This window comes from Sceloporus occidentalis, unplaced genomic scaffold (assembly GCF_023333645.1).
Source record: "Sceloporus occidentalis isolate IW3139 unplaced genomic scaffold, rSceOcc1.0.p SCAF_14, whole genome shotgun sequence".
NCBI lineage: Eukaryota > Metazoa > Chordata > Lepidosauria > Squamata > Phrynosomatidae > Sceloporus > Sceloporus occidentalis.
Window position 1 is genome coordinate 14,756,400 of NW_028316994.1, and position 26,358 is coordinate 14,782,757.

At 42.3% G+C, this 26,358-nt stretch overlaps 1 gene segment (V, D, J or C); it reads left to right on the forward strand.

The window, feature by feature from the left end:
- The window catches only part of LOC149304180 (Ig gamma chain C region-like), a 67,398-nt gene extending 45,722 nt beyond the window's left edge, over nucleotides 1-21,676 (forward strand). The window contains 4 exon segments of the C gene segment in view: nucleotides 15,352-15,651; nucleotides 16,896-17,228; nucleotides 19,571-19,900; nucleotides 21,210-21,676. Coding sequence covers nucleotides 15,352-15,651; nucleotides 16,896-17,228; nucleotides 19,571-19,900; nucleotides 21,210-21,553 — 1,307 coding nt within the window.
- Nucleotides 21,677-26,358: the final 4,682 nt, after the last annotated feature.

Here is a 26,358-nt window from a genome sequence, read left to right on the forward strand (position 1 = left end):
GCAAAGTCTGATGCTTCTCAGAATGGCAAGCCAGAATTTAAGAGAGTGCTATAGCAGTTAGACAAGGAGGCAATGTGCTAATGGGGGCATCTGTTAGCAGACTCTTCAGCACGTGTCCCCAGTCCAACATTAGCCTCTTACCAATGTATTGGAGGCTGGGGAAACCCACTCTGCAGGGAACAGTGTCACACTATACAATGCATAAAATCACCCCAACCCAGTTCGACATGTACTTTAGTTGTGGGGGGTTGAAAGTGGGTTCTGTGTTGACCCCTGTTGCATTCATATTGGCCTAAATTCAACTGCTACTCCCAAGTAGAATAGACCAACTGAATCAATGATATTTACATAAGTGGTGATTTACCAAATTCCTCTTGATTCAATGGAGCTACTCTACTTGGGACTAACCATGGAGTTTAAGCCATTTTGTGGTGCCTATACAAACATTAATAAGAAATTGTTTTTCCCCACAACACTGTTCTTACTGTTTTGTATGAAAAGGTGGGAAATATTTTACCAACGTGTTGTTTACTTTAGTTTTATTCAGAAAACCTCACTATTTGTTGCATAAAGCTTAGTCATACTCAAAACACAATACGGAAATGAGTTTCTATTCAAAGCTCTATGTATCACAACTGCCTATCTCCTCCTGACTATCAGCACTAACCTTAGGCTCAAAGTGGAAACATCTGACCACAGTTCTTGCTGTAAACAGGGTACATCTGGTCTCAGAATGACTTACCAAACTGTTGGTGTAGCCCTTGCCTTCTTGGCACTAAAAAAAATCAGTTGAAATGAGTGCCAAGGTTTTCAGGCATGTTACAATTAATTCAATGATTCCTGCCCTAAAAAATAATGTGGAATAAATATAAAGTACAAGAGCTAAGAATTATTATTTTTATTGGTTTGCAAAAATCAGAATTACCACCATTTATCAGCAAATGTCTACATTATCCAAGAATCATCTCAAGTCCCCAAACTTTATATCCATCCACTAAGGTTAGTCACACACATACATATATATATACACACACACTTTGCTCCTATAATTTTAACAGGAGCCTGATTCAAGAACATTTAGCTAGTGATATTAATGTAACAACTTCTCTCCAAGCTCAAAGGTGAAGTAGGATTTTCTACCTATTCAGACTCCACAATTATAGTTATATTATTCCACTTTAACTGCCATGGTTTCATCCTATGGAATATTCACAGTTTGTAGTTTGGTGAAGCACTAGAGCACTCTGACTGACCATTTTAAACGCCTAAATCCCAGTCCCAGGATGCTATAGGATGAAAACATGGCAATTAAAGTGGATAATAGTGTTATATTTCTGTACTGTGAATGGTCCCCAGGAATAATAACTAGGACGATGACACATGTATGTAAATGTATACACATTTATCTTTTAGAGACCGAGTGCCCAAACCCGGTGCCAGGGGTGGGACTTCTGGGGGGAATAGGCCTTCTAAGTTGGGACTTCTGGGATAAGACTTCTTCCCCCTGCTCTCCCCTGCCTTGAACTACCTCTCCGGAAGCAGCTGATGGGCCAGGATGGTCAGGAAGAAGAAGGAATAGGTGTGCACCTGTTCCTCCTCTTCCCCGCCATCCACGCACCACGAAAAATGGTGCGAAAAATCTCTAGCATGCGTGCCATAGGTTCGCCACCACCGACATAGACAATGCTAGCACATGGTTTCCCATTTCTCTTCCATAACTCACCTTGTTTCAGAAGACAAGCTTAGGATAAATGAAACCAAGAATCTTCAGGCAGGCAGAATCATTGACAATATTTGATTGTAGGGCATCTCAGAGGAAGACTAGGAGTGGGAAAGGCAGCTATGAAAGAAGTAGAAAAGATCATTAAGAATAAAGATATACATCTAAGCACTCATGTTAGAATTGTCCAAGCCATTGTATTCCTGATCACCATCAGCACTAAATGCAAGAGCAAGACAGTAAAGAAAACAGAAAGAAAATCAACTCATTAGACATGAGTTGCTGGGGAAAAGTGCTTAGCATACTGTTGATAGCCAAAAAAAAGAAGAAAAAATTGAGTCCCTGAACTCACCTGAAATCACCCTGGAAGCCAAGAAGCCAATTTGAAGCTCTCATACTTTGGCCACATAATGAGAAGGCACAGATCACTAGAAAAGACAATAATGCTAAGAAAGGTAGAAAGAGAGGAGGACCGCATGCCAGATGGACAAACTCAATCAAGGAAGTCACAGACATGAATTTGCCAGAACTAAGGAGAGCAGTGGAGGATGGAGATGTCTCATTCACAGGGCCACCATGAGTCAGGGTCAACTTGAGGGTGGCTAACAACAACAATAAAAGCATCTGAAGTAGTTATTTTTACTGGGAAAATAGTAGGCACATCTGTGAAATATGGTAGAATAGAGGTGGGAATTATTTGGTCTTCCGAATGTTTTGGAATACCACTCCCAGCAGTTCTTGGCATTGACTATGCTGTAAATCTGAGCCACACAGATTTATAAAAAGACCAACAAAACAAAACAAAAATTGAAACAGTCAGAAGTTTGTTTAAAACATTAAATAGTGGAGAGGAGCCCCTTAAATGGTCAATTGACACTTCTGAACCCTTCCAAAATAGACAATTTGTTGGCTTTACCAGAGTTAAAAATGGAGAGGCCTCCTGCACCTTTAATGATTATTAGAAGAGGACACTTCAGCAGGTGTTTCTTATTGCTTGTTACCTAGTTGCGCAAGAAGCAACACTTGCTGAAACTCCTCTTCTGACCAACCATTAAAGTTACAGGAATCCTCTCCATATAAAAGCCAGAAAAAAGATATTGGAAAGCACCACAAAATAGTTTGAAGAGGTACATTTGACCCCAATGCTTAATTTTTCCCATCTCTGATTTAGGTTGTCTCCTATCTGTGGGAGAGCTCAATGAAATAAGAATTTCAAGGCATTTGGAGGAATAATAGTGATATAGAAGTGCCCCAAATTACTGAGGGGCAGCAGAAAATGAGAGCTAGGGCCTAAGCAGACAGGCAAGCCCTGTGGTATCCAGCCTCTGACTCTGATCCAGTTTGGTCCCCAGTGTTCACCTACCTACCATGGATCTGACACCGCTGCTGTGTGCCTCTTACTTGCTACCATCTTCATGTCTGCTCTGAGGCTTGTAAGGGCATAAACAGGGACCTTGCCATTCAAAGCCTATCGAGTGGCAATAGCTGCAGCGAAGAAGTCTTTCTACTCTGCATCTATTGTGTCTGCGAAGTCCTGTCCAGCAGAGCTATTCAAGGTGGTTAAGAGGTTGACTCAAACTCCTTCCACCTTGAATCCTCTTTTTCAATCTACGAGAGCCTGCTGTGACGCCTTTAACAACACTTTGCAGATAAAATCTCTCAGATAAGGGCCGACTTAGACGCTGGCATTAGTACAGAGTCAACAAGAGAGGCCTCTAGTGACTCCATTAATGAGGTTATCTTGGATCAATTTCAGTCTATGAGTATTGATGACGTAGACAAGCTGCTTGCTAAGGTCAAAAAGACCACATGCCCTCTCAATCCCTGTCCATCTTGGCTGGCCATCCAGGGTGGTGAGGCAACTTTGAAGTTACTACAATCCATAATCAATGCCTCCCTCAGGGAAGGTTGTTTTCCATCAAGTCTGAAATTAGCAGTGGTGAAACCCATTCTAAAGAAACCTTCCCTTGATCCCCTGGACGAAAACAATTATTGGCCAGTATCTCTTCTCCCCTTTTTGGGTAAGGTGATTGAGAGGGCGGTTGCAAACCAGCTCCAAGCAGTCTTGGATGACACCGATTATCTCGATCCATTTCAAACTGGCTTCAGGTCGGGATACAGAGTGGAGACTGCCCTGGTCGCCTTCGTCGATGATCTCTGTCTGTGCATTGACAGGGGAAGTATGGCCCTATTGGTGCTCTTGGACCAAGGTATCCTTCTGGAACGCCTGAGAGAATGGGGAATCGCTGGCTCTGCTTTGCAGTGGCTACGTTCCTATCTTTCAGGCAGATTCCAGATGGTGATGCTGGGGGATAGCTGCTCCTTTATGAGAGAGCAGACATCTGGTGTCCCTCGGGGTGCCATTCTGTCCCCCATGCTGTTTAACATTAATAATAATAATAATAATAATAATAATAATAATAATAATAATTTATTTATAGCCCGCCCAATCACAAAGAATCCGGGCAGGTTACAACAATAAAATATATCAATTACAATGAAGTTAAAAATCAAACCCTAGACCTACCGCCCCCCCCCATACCCAGTACTAAAACAGAATTAAACAATAATAGTATAAAAAACATTGAAAACATTAAAAGCATTTAAAAAGGCAGAAACATAGGTGGGGAAGAATAGACAAATGAGGGGACAATATCTCTATATCTGGGGAGGGTAACTAAGTTGGAAAGGCCTGCCAGAAGAGATCCATCTTGAGTGCTTTCTTAAAAGCTGTCACAGTGAAAATGTGATGGATCTCCTCCGGCAGGTCATTCCATAGTTTAGGAGCAGTAGTAGAGAAGGCCCTTACATGAAGCCGCTGGGTGAGATCATCTGGAGACATGGGGCGGGGTGTTATCAGTACACTGATGACACCCAAATTTATTTCTCTATGTCTTGGACTGCTTCAGTGACCAAGGAGGGCATCTCCCCCCTGAATGACTGCATGAGGTCAGTAATGGATTGGATGAGGGAAAATAGACTTAAGCTGAATCCAAATAAAACGGAGGTACTCATGACAGGTAACTCCAATCCAGGTATGGAGATAAGTTCGCCAGTTCTAGATGGGGTTACACTTCCCCTGAAAGACTGCGTCCGCAGCTTGGGGATGCTCCTGGATTCATCACTTCAACTGTCTTCTCAGATTGATGCGACAGCCAGGAGTGCCTGTTATCAGCTTCGGCTGATACGCCAGTTGCGCCCCTACCTGGAGCAGCGGGACCTAGAAACAGTCATACATGCTCTAGTAACCTCTCGCCTTGATTTCTGCAATGCGCTCTACACAGGGCAACCTTTATGCCACGTCCAGAAGCTCCAATTGATACAAAACATGGCCGCCAGACTGGTCGCCAGAAAATCCAAGTTCGACCATATTACACCTATTTTAAAATCACTACATTGGCTGCCTATTAGCTTCCGGGCACAGTACAAGGTGTTGGTTATCACCTATAAAGCCCTACGTGGCCTGGGTCCAGTCTACTTGAAGGAACGCCTCCTCCCATACAATCCTTCCCGTACACTCCGATCCTCCAGGAAAAACCTCTTACAATCTAGAAAGACCAGACTGGCAGTGACCTCCCAGAAGTCCTTCTCTGTCACCGCTCCAAAAACCTGGAATGACCTCCGGAAGAGATTTGCCAATTATCCTCACTTGAGGCTTTTAAAAAGGCGACAGAAATCTTTCTCTTCTGGCAGGCCTTCCCCAATTGATAATGCCCAGAACCACTTGAATCCCCCTCCTTTTTTTATTTTTCTTATTTGCGGTTTGTTTTTTTATTTTGATGTATTGTTATGTACTTTTTAACCATGTTTTACTGTTTAATTTTATAGTTAGGAGGGAGGGTTGGGCTGGGGTCTTGTGGGGCTTGTTGTTTTTATTGTTGTTTATTGTATTACCTCTGCTGTTACCCGCCTTGATCCTCAAAATGGAAGAGGTGGGATATAAATAATTATTTATTATTATTATTATTATTATTATTATTATTATTATTATGTGTTCAGCCCCCAGTCCTCCTCTGAATCCTGAATTAGCTGCTTTGACAGTGCTATACAGCGGTCCCATGGTATCCATTGAGGTCTGGTATCAGGACCAACTGTGAATACCAAAACCAATGATGCTCAAGTCCTGTTAAGTGCAATGACATAGTAAAATGGTGTCCCTTATACAAAACAGCAAAATAAAGGTTTGATTTTTGGAATATATAGATATAGATATATATTCAAGCCATCAATGTTTGAATATGTGGCTAAGATATGGTGGGTCGACTGTACAATCCATTTTTACTCAAAAACAACTCCTACTGAATTCAGTGGGATTTATTCCAATTCTAAATGAATACAAGAGTACAGACTTAGTTTGTTCAATGCTGTGGAATGCTTGATGTCTTTGTATCACACATCACCCTTGGATATACAAAAAAAATGGTAAATTTAATTAATACATTAATTGTGTGAGAAATGGTAATAAATGGTTCATAATTTTTTGTTGGCCATTTTAACCCCACGTCTGGTGTTTAATAGTCTTGTTTTTCTCAACTACAGATTTTGCATTTTGAAGAGTAGTAAACAAGGTGGGAGAAAAGGGGAAGTTTGATGTTGATGAATGTGTTTCATGTAGCACCTTTTAGGCCTCAAATATATCTTGTGTACCTCCATGATGACTGTTTTTTTCCCACTTTCTTTCACACCTTCACGCCAGCTCTGACTGCGTCACTAACTGTAAATGTTCTTTTTTTAAGGCCAGTTTTAAAACCAAAGTGAAGGAAAAACTCAGAAGGCCTCATTACTGTGCAGATGACTCCTGAAGAAGTGTGGACAGCTGGTTGGCAGTACCTGTTTCGTTGCTTCATTCAACTTTGGCCTTTGGTTTGGGTGAGTGAAAGAGACATTTCTATTTATTTTCTGGATCTTAGGAAGATTGTGATATAGGCAAGTTGAAGAAAGGTGACTTTGGGGGAATCTACCCTGATTCTGTCTGACAAGATAGAAATATATCTGGATAGGAGAACTTGTATTTCTGTTTGCATTCAGCTATATCAATATTCAGACTTCTCAGGTGATGGTGATCTTCATGTCATGCTTGCCACCATCTCCTAGCTGATATCTTGGTATAAGTGGGGAGTCAATAGTTACCCAAATGGTGTGGGACTGCTAAATATAAGGACTGGATTTGGCCATGAGATAATATAGTTCTATACCACTGATTCTCTTAAGTCTAGCATTCAGCTAATCCTTCTTGTTGAGAACTTCAGCAAGAGGGGCAAGAGGCTGGTGAGCTGGACACCTAGCCAGCTCACCAGTAGCTCTGGTTAGGATCTTCCTAGCCCATCTGAATCTCAGATTAATGTGGAAGCTAGCAGGAACCAAGTGGTGTATGGGCACTCCTCTAGGTCCCACACTCAGATGGGAAGCTCCCTACTACTCGGCTGAGAGGGAAGCCTTAAGAAATGTGGTGAGAAGATCACAGGGTTCCCTTTCACTTCTCCCACATCCAACAATCACCTGAGAGATTATTTCTTCTTCCAAATAGTCCAATAGCTAACCTCTTCTTACCCTTCTAGTTCAGTGTTATGCTAAGCTAGAGGAGAACAGAGGGAGTGTCTGTCTTTCTATCCTAAGCTGATGCTCACTGAGGAGCTGTCTGCTCACTCAGGAGAGCATCTGAGCTCAAGGAAGCTAGAGGAGAGTAGCATTGATAAGTGGTATAGAAATTTACTTGCTATTGCTATACTCAGCAATCCAGCTAAGGGTTAGACTTAAAGTAAGCTAGGATAGGACCAGAGGATCTGTCTGGATTCCTGCTCCTAATCTACTGTTCAGCTGGAAGCCATTGACCTACCAGGTGAGCAGGAGATTTCAAGAGAGATAGTGGGTCATAGGAGAGCTATCTGAAAGCTTACACCAAGCCTAATGCTCAAATGGTAGATTCCTAACTCTCCCAACTGGATGTTAAACCTAAAACAAGTTGTTTGCAGACCAAAACCTTGCCTGAAGGTTGGCATTTATATGGGAGAATCCTTATTTACCATCTGTGCATCCTGCCAGCTTTTTCCTCGCCTCCTAAGCACAATATGTAAAGGGAGGTGCTAGGGAGCAGGGTGGCTACCTGGAAGCCTTCCTTTAAGCATAAAGCTCATTTGGGAGATTCCTGACTTCCCAGATGAATGTTATGCTTCAAAAAGGAGCAGAAGAGAGCCCTTATTTCTATCCCAGGGGGATGGATGGGCTGCAGTGATGTTACAAGGGGCTACAAGGGATGCAGCCTTCCCCTGGTGACACCCCAGAGAGGAGAGTACATTTGATGGGGTAGTACATCTAGTGGGACTGATGTGTCTGCTGGGTGACCAAAAAAGGCATTGTGCCCCTTGCTTGGTTGGTCAGCAACCATGCCAGATGCCAAACAGACCTCCAGAGGCCATAGCACTTCCCCTCCAGCAGCAGGTGTTGCTGGGGGGGTCAGGGCCTTTTGTTTGGGCTCTGGCATGGCTGTAGTCATGCCACAACCCAAACAGCCCTCTAGAAGCTATAGCACTGCCTCTGCCAGTAATGAAGGTTTCTGGGTGGGTAGTGACTTCTGTTTGGGCTCTGGCACAGCTGCAGCCATGGCAGAGCCGAAATGACCCTCCATAGGCTGCAGCAGTCTGTCCCCCCACTGTCTCCCCTGCACCGGGTGATACCAACCCCAGAGACACCATTGCTTAGCCAGGAGATTTCTGACATCTCGTCTGAGCAGCAACCTTGAACATAGGTGGTAGATATATAAGGGCTATCTGAAAGCGTGTACCAAGCTTGAAGCGGATTGCGCTAAAGATATCACGCTTCCCAAAGCTTACAAATAAGCTGATGAAAAGCTTCCGAAAGTCTGAATTAAGCATGGCATTTATCTGGGAGTTTCCCAACCTCCCAGAGGATCAGTGGGTTTCAGGAAGGTGATGGAGCTAGGGGCATATCTACAAGCTTTTCCCCTATCTAATGCTCCACTCTGAGATTCCTGATGTCCTAGATTAGCTGCAGGTTCCAGAAATGCTGCCTGGTATCCAGGGGAGTACCTTCAGTGCTGCACGTAGCCAGATGGTAAAGTGAGAACTTCCCTAACATTCCAAAGCTGCAGCATCCTGCGAGAAAGCTGGCAAAGAACGTGGGGAAGCAAGCAGAGAGCCAGGGTCAAATGTGAGCTTCCTGGCTGCCCAGAACAACAAACTTGAACAGAGCTGGCCGGAAGCTAGGACTGTTTTCTGAAAGTCTACCCCATAGACGTTTTAGAAAATCTAGAGGTGGATAAAAAGAAACATCAACCTTCCTCAACCTGGTGCTTTATTGCTATGTTGGACTGTAACCCTCATTAGATAGCATGGCCATGGAAATACCTGTCTGGTCATGGCTGGCTGGAGATTGTAAGGGCTGTAGTTCAACACAGCTAGAGGACACTAGAAGGATAGGCTACATGAATGCTTGATGCTTCACTAGAAGATATCTTACAATCTAGTTGAGGAATAAGCTTCAAACAGACAGATGGGGAGCAAAGGATCTATCAAAGGATTACCTCCCCAAGCTTCTGCTCAACTGGAAGATTTCCAATGTCCTGAATGAGGGGTGGACACAGTGGGAGCTGTGGACGAACAGGCAGGAATACTAGATCAAAGCTGGCTTCAAGCTTGTAGCTCAGCTGGGAAACTCTTCCCTATCTAATGCAGCACCAAGATTGAAGAAAGTTGAGCTGAGGGGGAGGATTTTTCCAGGACAGAATACCTAACTTATGTCAGCCTAATGCACAGCTGGGAACTTGCTGATAGTATTTCCAAAGGCTTTGAGAGCAGAGTTGTGGTGTCCAATTTGAGTCCAGAGGAAGACATGAGAGGGCTAGAACAATTGGCTTTAGAAAAACTGGGCTCTTGAATCCTGCTCTAAAAGTCTATTCTGTAAAATAAGATTGGGCAGCAGTAGCCTTCTAGTTCCTTCATGTGGGACTAGGACCTCCATAAAGCCTCACCACTGGTCATGTTGCCCATGGTTGGCCCAAATTATAGCAAAGCAACATTTCAAGAGCTGCAGCTGCCCACCCTTGCTGGAGAGCAGGAAGCTTTCCAAACTCTGTCAGAGAGCAAAGGCTTCTTGGAAGGACAGCCAGGACTTTCAGATTCTCTCTAGAGTCAAATGGGGCTGGGCATGTTAGATAGGTTTCTTACCAAGGGATTGTTCTTGTTATTTTATTTTTTATTTATTTTTATTTTTTTGTCATTCACAGCAAAACTCACAAGGTCATGGAACCCAATTTTCTGGGTTCTCTTTGCAAACTTGAGAAGTTTGTGTCATTTAATGGTTTAGAGAATTAGAAAAGTGGGATCTGGTGGGCTTCAGAAAGGGAGCAGGAAAACATAGGGCAGAATCTTATTGTAACTATGCTAACCTAGGCAGTGGCTGTGAGAACAAAAAAGCCATAAGCACTGCTAGGGTAGCCAAACTGAAAACTAGAAAAGGCACTTGTAGCTTTAAACAAGAGGGAATTTCATCAGGTGTTGCATGTCGCACAACTAGGTAACAAGCAGCCCCTTGCAGAAATTCTCTCTTCTACACAACCATTAAAAGCAGAGGGCCTCTTGCCAGTTTTCACTTTGGCAGCTCTAAGCACTGCACCCATGGAAGAAGTAAGGTATTGGATAAACAGGCTGCTTGGAACCAGCAGAATCTGCTACCATTGCAATATGATCCTGGAATATGTGCAGTGCTAGCTTGGTAGGTCAGCAGGATTCCAGTTTCAGTCTCTTGGAAGATGAGAGTGGACATGGATTCCCCTTAGAAATCCTTAGCATTAGAAAGAGGGTGAGGTCTTATGATTTTAAACTTGAGAAGCTTGAGAGCTAAGGCTCCTCAGCTGTTCTTAAGCTCTGGGTGGAGACAGGAGGTTACAGCTCTAGAATTTTCACGTTCCCATCCTATTCTAATGGGGGAAGTTGGATTACAGGAGAGAAAGCACATGCAACTAGGATGTAGGGGGGCTTGTCTCTAGCTTTCAAGGGGTTTAGAACAGAAGGATGACTGGACTGGACTGGGTTGGTAGTCACATATTCTGTCTAGCTAACTGACCAAGGATAGAAACCAGTTTGGCTTGCTCTTGTGCCTTTCAAACAACCTTGATCTGCAGAATAATCTGGTGCTGCTATGATTAGCAAATCATCTTTCATCATCAGGTGTTACAGAAATACAAGATGCTGTAGCTGAAATAAGCATTATCAGTTACTAATAGATCAAGCCACTGTTACATCACAGGAGAAGGGCTCCTTAAAAAGAAATGCTAGTTTTGAAAGTACCTGCAGAATCAGTATAACAAATTATAAGCAGGGAGATCACCTTTGTGATACATGCTATCAGGGATGCTAGGCAGGTTGGTTTTATAAACAGAACATCTGGAGATTAAATCCAGCGCTTGGAGGGATCTGGATAAGATTCGTCATCTTTTGTGCCATTAATAGAAGTCTAGTAGGCTGAAAATATGCTATAGACTAGTGGTTTTCAATCTTTTGTCCTCTAAATGTCTGGACCTCATTTCCCAGAATCCCAGTGCATTGTCAAAGCTTTCTGGGGCTTCTGGGCACTGAAGTTCAAAACAACCAGAGGGACAAAGTCTGTCAGCCACTAATCTAGAAAGCTAAACTTTCTGCATTTTGGTCTGTCAGGGGTAGAGGAGGCATAACAAATATGGAAGAACCACTCAGCAGACTACATTTCTTACTGTTAGAGAAATGGAGTGCATAAATTAGAGGGTTGTAACTTCTTTTTTTGCTCTTGATTGTGCATCATTAACAGGATTTGAGCTTTGGCAGGAGGAGGTATTTCTGACATAGAAAGAAATGGAAACATCCCTCCTAAATGGTTATGCTTGTTAGACTGCAATGAATGATGGAGAGACAGACCATAGGAGATTAAAAATAAGCTTGCCAGTATGGGACCCCACCATCCATGGCAATGAAGATACAGCAGGGGAGAAAATTCATTATGTGGAGAAAGACTCTGCAGATTGTAGAGTCCAGTCATTAATACCCTGGCTGAGAGTAAATCCTTATTTGGACTGATGTAATAAGAGAATTGTTGGTTTTCTCTGCCTTGGATTAAGAACAAACACACTTTGTCTTCTGGATTAATTTAAATTGCGCATAAATAGATTAACTTTTTCCCTTTTTCGGGGAAACAATAGCCCTCAAACTCTTCCAATAACAAACTTCAGTGAGTTATTAACCTGGGAGCTAGCTCAGGCAGGGAGGTAGCCTATAATTCAAAATAGTGGATCAAAGCACATGACTAGGATGGTTTGGAAGAAACATGAATGAGGACAGTAGAAAGGAAGGTCATTCTTAATTATTGTAGTTAGTTGTTCTTGTTTTGTGCCTCCATGTCATTTCTGACTTTAAAAGATCTTAAAGCAAAATTATCACAGGATTTTCTTGGCAAGATTTGTTCAGAGGGGATTTGGGACAGAGAGCATGTGACTTACCCAGTGGGTTTCCTTGTCCAAGCAGGAATTTGAACTCTCATCTCCTGGTCCAGTACTCAAACAATCACATAACACTGGCTCAAAGTTTAAACTTATCAACTCTATTTTCCCCTGGTATCTGCTCCACTGATTCTCACAGTTATCACCCCTCAGTGTTGAAGGTAGGGGTGGGAATCATCCAGACTTTCAGATGTTGTTGGATTGTAACTCCCAGCATTTTTCACCATCGGCTATGCTCAGTAGACCTGCTAGAAACTGCAATCCAGCAACATAGGGAGAATTGCAAGATCCCACTCCCGGGCATGTTCACCTTTATGGGAGAAAGTATCACCTTCCGTTTTAATTTGACCAGTTATAGCTGAGGTTTAAGGTCCAAGAAGGGGGTGAGGTTTCAGGTCAGGGAGCATTAGCATTTGAAGACCACAGTAGAAGGCAAGACAGAAAACCTTAAGAGAATACTAAAGCTCCAGCAACTTCAGAATATGGCATGGCTAGACAATAAGAGACCAAAAACATCAGGAATTCAGGTGAGCAACAGGAAACATGAGATAGAGAGGCCAGGACTGTAACTTGGAGCTGCAGCAGGTGTGTCCCTTCTGATGTCACTAACTGATGAACCATATTTTCAATTTTTATAATGTATTATTTGCACACTTATGCTCTTGCATCATCTCTTAATCTTACTTTTTAGCAACTACAGAATAGCCAAATTAAAGGAGGCAGAGTAGGGCATTGCTGCAATGCAAAATGGACAGAGCAGGAGCAGGAATTTTGGGAATGAGATTAGGGGAGGAGACAGTACCTTCCAGATGCTTTTGGATTACAGTTCCCATCAACCCCAGCCAGGAAGAAGGTTGCATAGTGCCTTTTGAATATGGTATTTGGTGCATTTACAGTTTAATGGCAGCTGTACAGAGTTAGGTAATTTCAGGAGAACCACTCTGTAAAGCTTGGTGGGTTTTTTGGCATAGCATTTAGCATTCTACAAATATCAAGTATTAACTGGTGTTTTTAGCACGATTCTAGCCAGGGTGGTGTGTCTTCCAGTCATTTCTGACAAATGGCAACTCTATGGAAAAGGTATCATGGTGTTTTCAGGCAAGATTTTTTCAGATGTTGGTTTCCATTGTCTTTTGCTGAGGCTGAGAAAATGTAACTTGCTCAAGATCACCCAATGGGTTTCCATGAGCAGGGATTTTGATTCTGGTATCCCAGAGTCCTAGACTGTTTCTGCATGGACCGAATAACGTGTCCTCTTCTCTTCATGTCATAGAATAATAGAGTTGGAAGAGACCGCAAGGGCCATCCAGTCCAAGCCCCTGCCATGCAGGAAATCCAAATCAAAGCATCCCCATTGACAGATGGCCATCCAGCCTCTGCTTAAAGACCTCCAAGGAGGGAGATTCCACTACACTCTGAGGAAGGAGTGTGTTCCACTGTCGAACAGCCCTTACTGTCAGGAAGTTCTTCCTAATGTTGAGCTGGAATCTCTTTTACTGGAGTTTGCATCCATTGTTCGGGGTTCTAGTCTCTGGAGCAATCAGTCCAGACAACGCAAGACTCAAACCCCGTTTCTGGTGTGAACTGTCCTAATGACATATGGACAGTTCAGCACCAAACTCACATTATAACACCCTTAAAATAGATTTTTAAATCTTACCTTTGGTTCCAAATCGTCTCAAAAAATCTGCAATCCTCTGGAGCAATTCTTAGTAGCTGTTGACATGTGCATCCCACTGTGCTGCCTGCCACAAAGTTACTCCCCCTGAGATCAGCATGAATTGCCCAGCTATGTGATTGACACTGGGCCCCTGGTTTTCAGCATCAGAAGGCATGATTGGCACGAATGTCAAGAGGTATAGTGGGATGCACATGTGAACAGCCACACAGCAGCCAAAGTGCCCAGGTAATGAAGAAAATTCAGGTCAGCTTTTGTCAAGAGTACTCTGGGCTTGTTGTTATTGTTAACTGCCCTTGAGTCCATCTCAACTCATGGCGATTCTATGGATGAGACATCTCCAAGACCCTCTGTCCTCCATTGCTCTGCTGAATTCTTGCAACCCCATACCTGTGACCTCCTTAATAGAGTCCATCCATCTAGCATGTGGCCTTCCTCTCTTCCTACTTCCCTCCACCTTTCCCAGCATTATTGTCTTTTCCAATGAGTCCTTCCTTCTCAGATGCATCTGAAGTACAACAGCCTTAGTTTGGTCATCTTAACTTCCAGGGAGGTTTCTGGCTTGGTCTGCTCTAGGACCCATTTGTTTGTCCTTTTGGCTGTCCATGGAATCCTCGGCACTCTTCTCCAGCACCACATCTGAAATGAATGGATTTTCCTCCTATGTATTTTCTTAACCTTCTAGCTCTCACATCCATACATGGTAACAGGGAATACAATGGCTTGTATGATTCTAACTTTTGTGCTTAGTTGTATATGTTTGCATTTTAGAATCTTTTCTAGTTCTTTCAAAACCACCATCTCCATTTTTAATCTTCTTCTGATTTCCTGACTGCAGTCCCCATTTCTATCAATGTTTGATCCCAGGTATGGGCATTCTTTCACAACTTCTATTTCTTCTTTGTCTAGGTTGAACTTGTGACGGTCCTCAATGGGCTGCTCCTAGAGGTGTCTGTTGATGCAGCCCTAGTCAAACCATTACACCATTTTGTCTTCCCCCCTGCAATGGGGGGAAAAGATTGCTTCATTAGGCGTTACCTGAATTTCCAGTAATGCACTTAGACTTTCTGTTCCAAAGGCCCTGTACAATTCTTCCCATCTTTTTTTGCCTTAATCTGTTGTGTGTAGGGAAAATAAACAGCAGAAGCAATATAAAATCCCTGGGGGAGATGCAGTTATATCTAGGAGACAATCCTACCAAGATTTCCATAAACTGTGTATGTGTCAGAGCAATTGTACTATAAAAGCTTTTTCTGGAGAAAAAACACCTTTATTCCACGTGAGTATGGCAGCTTTCAACCATCTGAGCTCAAAAATCATAACTGGCTACATCAGAGACTGGCAGTGAGTATATAGAGAATATACTGGCTAAATATAATGACAGAATGATACCTCATGACCGACTGTTAGTTACTGTAATACAGAACCATGCACATCATCCTGTCTGTTTTGTGTCTTCCATCACAGCAACCCCCACAGCCCCAGCTGTATTTCCGTTGTCCCCCTGTTTCCAAGATCTCTCCACCGCCTCCAAAGTCACATTTGGATGTTTGATCACGGGCTACTTTCCTGAGCCAGTCACAGTGCAATGGAACTCAGGAGCCATCTCCACAGGCATCCGGACCTTCCCAGCAATAGCTCACTCCAGCGGCCATTACACCCTCAGCAGCCAGCTCACTGTCCCAGTCTCCAGCTGGGAGTCTGGGAATTTCCGATGCAACGTTGTCCATACAGCTACCAGCTCCTCGCTCAACCAAGAGATTGAACGTGAGTCTGACTGGGCCATCCCTTCATATTAACCTGGGGAAAAGAAAAGAAATGTCATATTAGGGTGGAGTGATGGAGAATAGTGAAAGTATGTTGGGTAGTATTATCTGTTCTTTGTCTAGTACCAATACCATGTAAAGCTTGGTAGACAACACAAAATCATTGTCCTTGTCCAGAGTGGAACACAACCCACATGAGATGGGAGAATGGGAACAGTAGCAAAAAAAGGTATGGGACAATAAGGACATCCTTCTTCAAATATGAAAGGCATGGGGGCCTGATTCAACAACATCCAGTTTCACCTTTTTTAAAACATTCAATGCATCACTTTTGATTGTTTGTTTTGTTTTGAAATTTTGATTTTTAAGGGAGTATTTGTTGTGATATATATTCTAAATGCCCTAAAGGCACCAGATCCTGTCTGATCTTGGACACCAAGTGGGGTCAACCCAGATTAGTACTTCAATGGGAGACCACCAATAAATACCAGGTGCTTTAGGTTATATTTCAGAGGAAGGAACTGGCAAGACCACCTCTGAGTATTCCTTACCTAAGAAAGCCGTATAAAATCCATGGGGTCACCATGAGTTGACATGTGACTTGTAGGCACATACACATCCAGACACACATATAAGTGCTTTTGGTTGCTTCATTACTCTTGTAATATTGTTACCAGCATAAGTAAGATAGCAGTGGTTGGTGAGTTTGGCATGCATGAGCCTATTTGAATGGTTTTCATCATATGCCCATGTGTAGCAAATTCTCCAGCATGTACCAATGTGAACAAAGATTGGAGAAGGGATCCTGGTATTTAATTGTGTGAGATGATTAGAGGAGGAAGGTCACCCTACCCGTTTTTGTGAAGGAAAAGGCAAGGTGAAATTGATAGCTGCAAAAAAAAGCAAGTTTAAAGGGGGGGTGGAGAGAAAGGAGGAGCAACTTTAATGAAATGGTGAGGCTGTGCTTCAAAGCCTTAGAATCAGCATGGTAAAAGGCAGGAGAAACAGTTGTAGAAGAAAAAAGGAAAGGTATGGGTGGATGAATTAGGGCCACTTGCCTTTGAGGATGTTGTTAATCAAGTGGATAACTTCACCCTCAGGGTGCCTGGTTCTTTGTCTTCTTCATTACCTATCTATAGCTGTCTTTAAGAAGGTAGGATGAGTTCAGTGATGGACAATTGCTAGGGTACGCTGCAAGTTGTACACATGTCCCATCCTCCACCATGTAATTCCTGTCCCCTCCAGGCTATGTGTCACGCGATCCTGTGTCTCCAGAGGTCCGTTTGCTCCATTCCTCCTGCAACCCCAGATCCAGCGATGCAACCATTGAGCTGCTCTGCATTATCTCAGGTTTCTACCCAAGCGAAGTGACAGTAGAATGGTTGGTAGGTGGGAAATCTGGGTTGCTCTCCTCACACACTGAACCTCCCAGGGAAGATACCACTGGGCACACCTTCAGTACCACCAGCACTGCCAATATTAGCCAGGCAGACTGGCTGGAAGGGAATGCCTATTCCTGCCAGGTGACCCATGCCGCCAGCCAAACTACTGTGAAAAGCCGAGCCAAGAGATGTGAAGGTAAGACTTATTGACTAACTGGGGCTTATTTGTCTCTGTATGTAAACAGATGTGAACAGAAAATGAAAAGCAAGGTTGCTCAGAGTCATTTCAGGTGCTAATCATTTCACAATGTATTCTTCACTCATTATTAAGGATGTGTAACTACTCTGAGTTATTTCCCATGGAAGAAAGGCTGTTATCGCCTGCTTTCACCCTAGTGCTGCCACATTTTCAAAATAGTAATAAGGGACAGTTAAAGTTCATGATATGCAATTATATGATGTACACACATTTTAGGGCTACGCTTAAAGATATGGGCTTGTTTTTTGTGAGGAAGGGATTGGCATCTTTTCATTCAGGCTGTATAAAAGGAAAAGCTTTCAAGACCTCATATATGAGACATGTCCTGTAAGGGACAAGTTTTCCAGCCCTCAAGTAAGGGCTTATAATAACGGCAAATAAGCCCTTATAATAAAAGACATCTGGCAACCCTATTTCACACTCACCTGATATTGATGCTTTTTCAGAGACTGGCACAAATGCAAGTACGAAACTGACACAGAGGATTTTCACATCTCCTTAGGAAAGTGTTGGAAAATATTTTCCTCTATCCTCAAAAGCTAAAGGATTATCATCATTAGGTTTCCCCAGTGTATATCAAATACTGTTGAGGGGATACAGTAACATATTTCCCTTCCTGTTTAATGTGCCACTTGACAATTATCTCAATCACCTGCCCTAGGCCTGTGCCCAACTGAACACCACCTTTTGATAGAATAAGTAGTTGAGCTGTTGACAGACTGTTTTTTACTGTCCAGTTAATAATAAAATAATAAAAAGGTTTTATTAGGTTGTATAATCCACCCTGTAAACTCAGATCCTTTGGGGGACATTTACTTTAACCAGCTAAAACTAAACTAGCAATTGTCACCCAGAGGACATTTTCATCAGCCGCCCCTAGACTGTGGAATGACTTGCTGGGAGAGATTTGACAGCTAAACATACTGTTTGAATTTAAAACAATATTAAATACCTATCTCTTCCAGCAGGCCTGCCCTGTTGATTCTAAACTATGGATTTTAAATTGGTACATTTTTTAAATTTTATGTTGGATGACTTTGATATTTCCTATGTTTGCTGTCCAACTTTAAATAAGAGACCAGAGACATATATGGGTTGTAAAATGGGCCACTTTATTGAATTAACCTATTTAACTGTCTTCTTGAAAACCTGTAAAAATGTAAGGGAGCAACCTGGTGTGGGAGCAGCTGTGGCAGGTGGTCTATTCCTCAGACCGCCTCCTCAGCTTCTCCTGGGTGAAACACCTGAGCTCCGTGGAAAAACCCACAACTGGGTTGCTCCCCGGCCAGTTCACATCTGGAACACCAACCTGAGATTTCCTCACTCAACTCACAGGACTTGATTGAGGGTTATATCCCAGGTCAGCCCTAAGGCAGGTCTCTTTCCCTCTCTCCTTACTCGCAAGACCTAAAGAGAAAGTTTAAGAGGCCTAACCTTCACCCCAAGTGGGTGCCATAGATGTTCACTTGACAACTAATTCTCCCCCATCAACAGCCAGTGGCTGCCTATTTAAGTCCACACCGAAGCCAATTTTCCAAGTCCCCAAACAACAATGTGAGGTAGGCGAAAAACCCTTAGAAAGGGGAGGAAATTCCTACCCGGCCCTTAACGCGACCAACACAGCCACACTGAAGTCAAGGCTGGAGGGTGGGACAACAATTGCAAAGAGGTATAAGGAAGGGTGGTGCTGGCTTAAATAGCCTCAGCTCCACCCCAATCCTTCCCTGATGTGGGGTAGAAACCCTACATCTCATTGGCTGCTGGCCTTATTCAAGAGGGCAGCAAACGCACGTCTCCAGTCATGGTGGCCTGGGGGAAGTGGATTATGTGTTCTAACTTATGTGTTGAAATGGTTTTAGGTGTTTTAATCTATATTGTACCCCACCTCAAACCTTGGGGAGAGGTGGGTAAAAAATAAAATTACTATTATTATTATTATTATTATTATTATTATTATTTACAATGAAGCCCCTGTTTGTACTCAGTACCTGCTTACTTAATGCCTCCTTCTTTCAATGTATGTCATCAGATATATAGTTTTAAGTCCAGCAATGAACATTTTTGTATTCCCCTAAAATAATAATGTACACTGTTGCCAATTTTGCAAGTGAATGGGGCTGGAAATGAAGGGGATATAAAAGGCAGGACTGGTGAATTTCAATTGAATACTCTATAAAACTAATCTGAAAAGAAGGTAGACTAAACCACATGTCTGTTTAAAAGATGAGGAAAAAAGCAGTGGGGTGCTGAGGGGCTTGACGTGAGTTTTTTGTCCCCAGGTGAGAGTCCCTGCCAGTCCATTGGCATTAACGTATATCTCCGACCCCCAACACCAAATGATCTGTACATAAACAGAGATGCCAAAGTTTCCTGTGTGGTGGGTAATCTGGAAAGTTCAGAGGGTCTGAAATTGAGATGGTCACGAGAAAAGGCAGCATCTCTGAACCCTGAACCTTCAGATGTGTCAGAAGAACTTAATGGCACCTACACCGTTGTAAGTGATCTGCCCATCTCTGGCAGAGATTGGGCATCAGGAGAGACTTTTACCTGTACAGTGGAATATCCAGGATTGGCTGCTCCCATCATTAAGAAAATTTCCAAGATTGAAGGTAAGGAGGAAATAAAGTTAACCTCTATACTAAAATTGTTGACTTCATTTTCTAGCAACCTCCTGGAAAGGAAAAGAAGAAAAAGAACATCTGCAATACACTATAGGCACCTAGAAACACAGTGCCTCCCACAGTCTGATGAAGGCCATGGGATTTGCACACCTATCCCCTGCATTCTCAAGTGTTTTTGTGAGATGGGCACAACAGAATCAAAGAAAGGAGTGTATACATCTCAGGAGACAGTGTCTGGAAGCCAAAGATGCCTCCATGTTCTAATCCTCTGTGTGTCTATTGATAGGCTTCATTCTGGATACGGTGGTCTAGATTCTTAGTCCTATTCTGCGTAAGGCAGTTGCTGAGGTCTTTGTACCCATAGCCCATCTCACAAATTTAAGCAGCAGCAATTGATTCAGTAGCAACTAGGCAATTTACCTATGCACTAGGAAACTGGAGTATGTGGATGTACCCTAAAACTCTGTTATCCCAACCTCTTACCCAGCCATTCAAAAACCACCATACATTGCAGATCTCCCAGTCCCTTCAAGACACATAGCATCTTACTCTTATCTACACCAACAATGGGTTCAGCTACATACGCTCGAATTCTTGTAGGGTTGTTACTAAGGGTCCGAACAGACAGGCCAAAATAAAGCTGTGTTGGGTCACTTTGGAGGTGTGCTGTTTAAATGATGCATGTGTTCTAAGAGGCCAGAACCATGCCAAAGCCATGCTCCAGTCCTAAGAACTGGAGTGCAGCTTTGGCACAGCTTCTGGCTTCTTAAGATGCATGTGTCATTTAAACAGCATACCTCCAAAGTGATCCAAAGCAGCTTTATTTTGGCCTGTCTGTTTGGGCCCTAACTTAGGCACAGGAATTAAAGTGATGGTTAGCGTTACAGATTCCTTTTAAAGCCACTGTTTATGGATGCAGATGTAAGTAAGGCCTTCTCTACCGCTTCTCAGAGAGGTATGTAATTTTGTGTCCTAAAAGACAAATATAGAAGGACTCGGGAGAATCCTCCTGTAGCTTAAGACAATATGGCCTGCCACATGAAGAAAGGATGTAGAATTACATGTAGGGTCCATGGACAATCAATAAATGAGGGACACCCTCCTGAATGACCTTGTCAAGAGCACCTATGGTAGTTGTAATTTGTTCATAAGAACATGACATATGCCTTCGCAGACAAACCTCCATCTCCTTCCTCTAAAGCCACACTTGCTCATAGTGCGTCACTAATTTGACCTAAACTGAATAACCTTTGCTTACTTCCCTTCTCTCATATTTTTCCTGTTTAAATTTCAAAAGGCAAGACCACTGCACCCAGTGTGTATCTCTTCCGCCCTCACCATGAGGAGGTGACCCTTCGCTCACAAGAACACCTGACCATCACTTGCCTAGTCAAAAATTTCAAGCCGGCAGATATTTCTGTGCAGTGGCTGAAGAACCACAATGCTCTGACTGAAGACAACCACATCAATACCCCAGTCTTGAAGGATAGCACCGAGGATGGTTATTTTTTCTACAGCATGCTGACGATTCCCAGAGCTGACTGGAACATGGGCAGTACCTACACCTGCATGGTTATCCATGAAGGCTTGAGCATGAAGTTCACCCAGAGGAGTGTCGAGAAATCCCAGGGTAAAAAGTGAAGGCCATCCTTATCCAGCATCATAACTCTCTTCACCATATCTCAGATTTTACTCAAGTGTTTGTAAATAATTTCCATGCATGCATGCTTGGCCTATGGCTGAATAAAAGAGAACCAACTCTCAGATCTTCCTCCTTGTAGTTTCTGACAAGAGAACTGGTGACTTGCGTGGGGTTGTAGGGGGGCCCCAAGAATGTAGGGGAAATTACTAGGGCTCTTAAGACGCATCGTTAATAGTGGAAGCAAGATGTATTTCGCACTATGTTATCTGCACCACATCTGATCAAAAGCCTGAAGTGGAAATGACTGCTCGTCTTATTTTATCCTTGGTCTGCCCAGTAAGCTGAATCAGAAGTGAAGGCAATTTGTTCAAATCTACCCAATAAGCTTCACATTAAGTAGTGGTTTGAACCCATGTCAGCCTCCACCACCTGAGTCAAAGTAGCTATTCTATGTAGCTTTCATTCTCCATGTGACCCTTTAGTTGTTAGACACTGAATTTAAGAACAACAAAAACCCCATTGTGCCACTGATTAGGAATGCTAAATTGTAGTTCCTTCCAACTCTCCCCACAATGGTTTGGTTCCCTCTCCCATTCATCCTAAATCCTACACTGTCCCATCCTTCTTCTGATCTTTCTGCCACCAAACCTCTGTTTCCTGTGGAATTTTGCTGTTCAAGTAGGACAGTGTGGGAAAAGCTGTAGTGCTCACCACAAGTCCACAATAGAACTATTATTCTGTATTTTCATATCAGATGTTGATATATCATACATAGTAGAACAACAGAGGTAATCCCAATGATAACTCAAGCCAAAAAAAGGACAGAATGGGACAGAGAGGTTGCTAAGATGTCTCAGATCAAACACATTTGGATACATATAACATTATGCATGATAATGCAGGTACATAAACTATAAATAGTCCAATGTAACAATTAAACAACAAAGCGAAGAACATTTTAAAACTTCCTGCCACATAAAATCAAAATCCAACCTTTCTTGGCATACATACACCCTAGGGTTGGAAAAAATATTCAATGGAAAAGCGTTTTCCTGACCATTAGGATTCCCCACCAAGGAAATCTAAATGCTGCAAGTGGTTTCACTGTTCAGAACTTTTTCTGCATGAAATTCAGCCACTCTGAAACACTGAAGGGGTGCTTATATTCTGCTTCTTGCAAGGAAAACCATGTGCAAACACACAAAATAAAAACATGCATTTTTAAAAAAACATCTACAGAATACACGTTAGACTCCAAATAGTTCTTGAGCGACCCTCTCACAGTGGAGAGAAAACATATTAAATTATTCATGCTTGCCTGTAGGAATGACATTAACAAAGATTAACATCTCTAATACACACATACCTGCCTGATCAGTGAAAACACTGTTTAGTGTTATCATATCTCCCTCCCTAGACTCCTGTCTCAAATACTGACATGGAATAAAAGATGTTTTACTGAGTCCATATATTCCAGCACTGGCCACTCTAGTTGGAGCTCTTAATGTTTTTCTCATGCTCATTCAGGCAGCTATATATAAATTCCTTATAAAAGGCAGACCTGTCTGCAGATTTGTTGTTGTTGTTGTGTGCCAGAGCATGTGACTTGCTCAGGATCACCCAGTGGGTTTCATGGCTGAGCTGGGAATCAAATCCTGGTCTCCAGAGTCGTAATCTAACACTCAAACCACTATAACATGCAGATATTAACTATGAAAACTGTTTGGAACCTTCATATGCAAAAGCATCAATCACACAAACAGAGGGTCAGGGAATGAAGACAATACATTATGGATGAGATTTTGGCCCAATCAAGAAGAAACATATGTACAGAGTGCAACACTGGGTGAGGAGGGGATGTTCACTAGAGAGATAATCAAGGATTTACTCACATCCACAAAATCAAGACACATATTCACACAAATTAGGAAATTGTTGTGACAGTTCCACCATTTTGAATAATGACTTCAAAGCCAGAGATTGAGAAAATGAGATTTCCAAGTTCACAAGTGGCTCTCCTTTTGGAAACTAGTCTCAATGCTCTATTGGTCTTTTCTAGTCGCTACACAAGGATCCCCATTAGAATTCATAACAATGAAACATGGCTGCATTAGCTGTGCCTAAAAGTACTCCTTTCGTTGAAAGGAGGCGAAATTTTCAATAGAACAGTAATAGATTATCTGGTGTTATCCAGATGTGTTTCACTACATCATCTGATAATATTGGCTACCCTTGCTGGAACTGATAGAAATCATAGTCCACAGGGCACCAGGTTCCCTGAACCTGCAATAGAATATCTGGAAGACATAATTACTGAAGACAATGAACACAATACCTCATGGAAAGAAAGATTTAAACATGTGGCCATATTCAGATAAAAGTCTAGAAACATCACAGACCCATCAAAGTTTGACAGTGATTCCCTAATATTTCTGGCACATTTTACATTTGGTGGAGAATGCGGGCATCTTTCATGCAATAACTCATGATTGGATTCCAAACTTCTAGGAATTTACATTATTTTCCACCTTTGTCTATTTGGAGACCAAGAAATACAAACAAGGGGAACATATTACAGAAACATGTTCCAATGGAAAAATGAAGAGAGAAAAACAAATGAAAATGTTCCAGAATATGCAAGTTTTCACATAGAACATGTGGCAATACGCATAAATATGCACTTTTTAAACACACACACACGATCCATAGTTATGATCCTTTGTTACAAACACAGGATTATCAACTCCTCACCAATGCTTAATCCATGATATCCTGTACTTTGAAGTTATCTGTTTGCTTGTTAGTGTATTTATAAATGTCCAGTTTGGTGGTTGGACACATAGGTTCAAATCCCTCAAACATGAAGCTGCATGAGTGATCTTTCTAGGCAAATCCTTAATAAAATAGGCTAGTGAAGCTTGAGTTAATGCATTCACTCTTCCCAAGTATCACAGCATTTCAGATGGATTATTCCATCTAAGACAGAGATGGTCAATTCTGATGGCCCCAAGGGCCATATATTTACTCCCAGCACCTGGCGGAGTTTACACATCCACATAAGACCCTGATCTGATGAGAGGGTTGAACTTGGGAGTTCTGCAAGCACTTCCATTCTGAAAATGACTGCAGCTGGAGGCTTATAAAGTGGCCTCCTTCTAGTTTAGATAGAATACTCATGCAGAAATATTGTGATCTTTCATGAATGGTGTCCCCTCTAGTAGAAAGCCTTTGGGAGGAAATCAATTAGGGCCAAAAAAAATGGCACTGGGGAGTGGGAATGTTCCATTGGACATAAAAGTCCAAGACAAGAGGCCCATCTTTTGCCACCCTCCAATCTTGGCATTTTTCAGTGTCTTGTTGACATTGAGGTGGATGTTTCAATGTTGCTTCAGATGGACATTTCTGTGTTGCAAACCTGTCAAGCAACTGCTTTCAATACTTCTGCAATGTGAGATTCATTAGATCTTCAGCCAAGATTATGACAAGTAGTGATCTGGAGATGAATTGATGAATACCAACTGCACCACATTTTTACCCCCTTGGAATCAAACAAAGGATGGGTGAACAAGATCTTAGGAGAGGGACAGTAGAAACAGAGTTTTCTCAGTGTTGTAAAGTTTCGCTGTAGGACTTGGCATAAAGATCATTTGGAGTGAACAGAACTTCTGAAAGATTAACCTCCCTCCACAGAAAAAAACAAATCACTAAAGAAAGATTGACAATATTTGTAGGGTTAGGGTGACAGAGTATACCTAGAGTACACTCATTGAAATCTTTGCAATTTAAATTAGGCACCCATTGATTTCTAAGTGTGACAAAGTCTAGATCCAGTCCATTCCTATTCATCCCTTAGATGATGCTTAGGTGTATGGTTAATTTATAATTATCTATATTATGGGTTTCTGGTCTATATTAGAGAGAAATAATAATAATAATAATAATAATAATAATAATAATAATAATAATAATAATGCAGGCCCCATAACAGCATTACTCTAAAGGAAGGAAGCATACATGCTAATACCTGACACTTATATGAAACCCTAGGATTCCATTATGGAACAATTGCTCTGATGTGAGTTTTGTGCATCTCTGAATATATTTCAGTCATATTTCTAGACAGAAATAAATTTCAAATATGTGTAGAACAAGTAGATGAGGAAATGAACAGATATAGGGGGTGGGTGGATGGGGAAATATTTGACTGTTTTATGAGGTGAACAATGGGGATGAGACCTCTTTCTTTCTTTCTTTTTCAGAGATGGAAGAGATAACCGTGTCAACCGAGAATGGTTATAGTGATGAGAATGAGGAAGAGCTGGAGCATTTGTGGACAACCATCTTTGTTTTCTTCATCCTTTTCCTTCTCAGTGTGTGCTATAGTGCAACAGTGACATTGTTCAAAGTAAGGAGAAGGGAAGGTTTACCATATTCCCCAACTGTCCCGATTTGCAAGGGACAGTCCTAATTAATCCTCTGTTGTCCCACTTTTTCAGATACTTTTTATATGCCCCAGTTTCTCTCTCCAACTTCTACTTTACCCTTTGTCTTCAGCTTACGTCATTTTCTGCCAACTGAGTTCAAAGTGCAAAAATGGTTTGCACTCAAGTCTGCAGAGAGGAATGGAAATAAGTGGGCAAAATCTTGCCCTTCCCAGTAGGCTCAGGCAAAAGCAAACCTCCACATCCTCTCCTAGCTTGTGTGTTCTTCTTCATTAATAACTTTTGCCATCTTGACCACACATTGGGTTGGCCACACCTGGGTTTTATCTGTGACATAAGGGACAGTATGGGTTACTGCACAT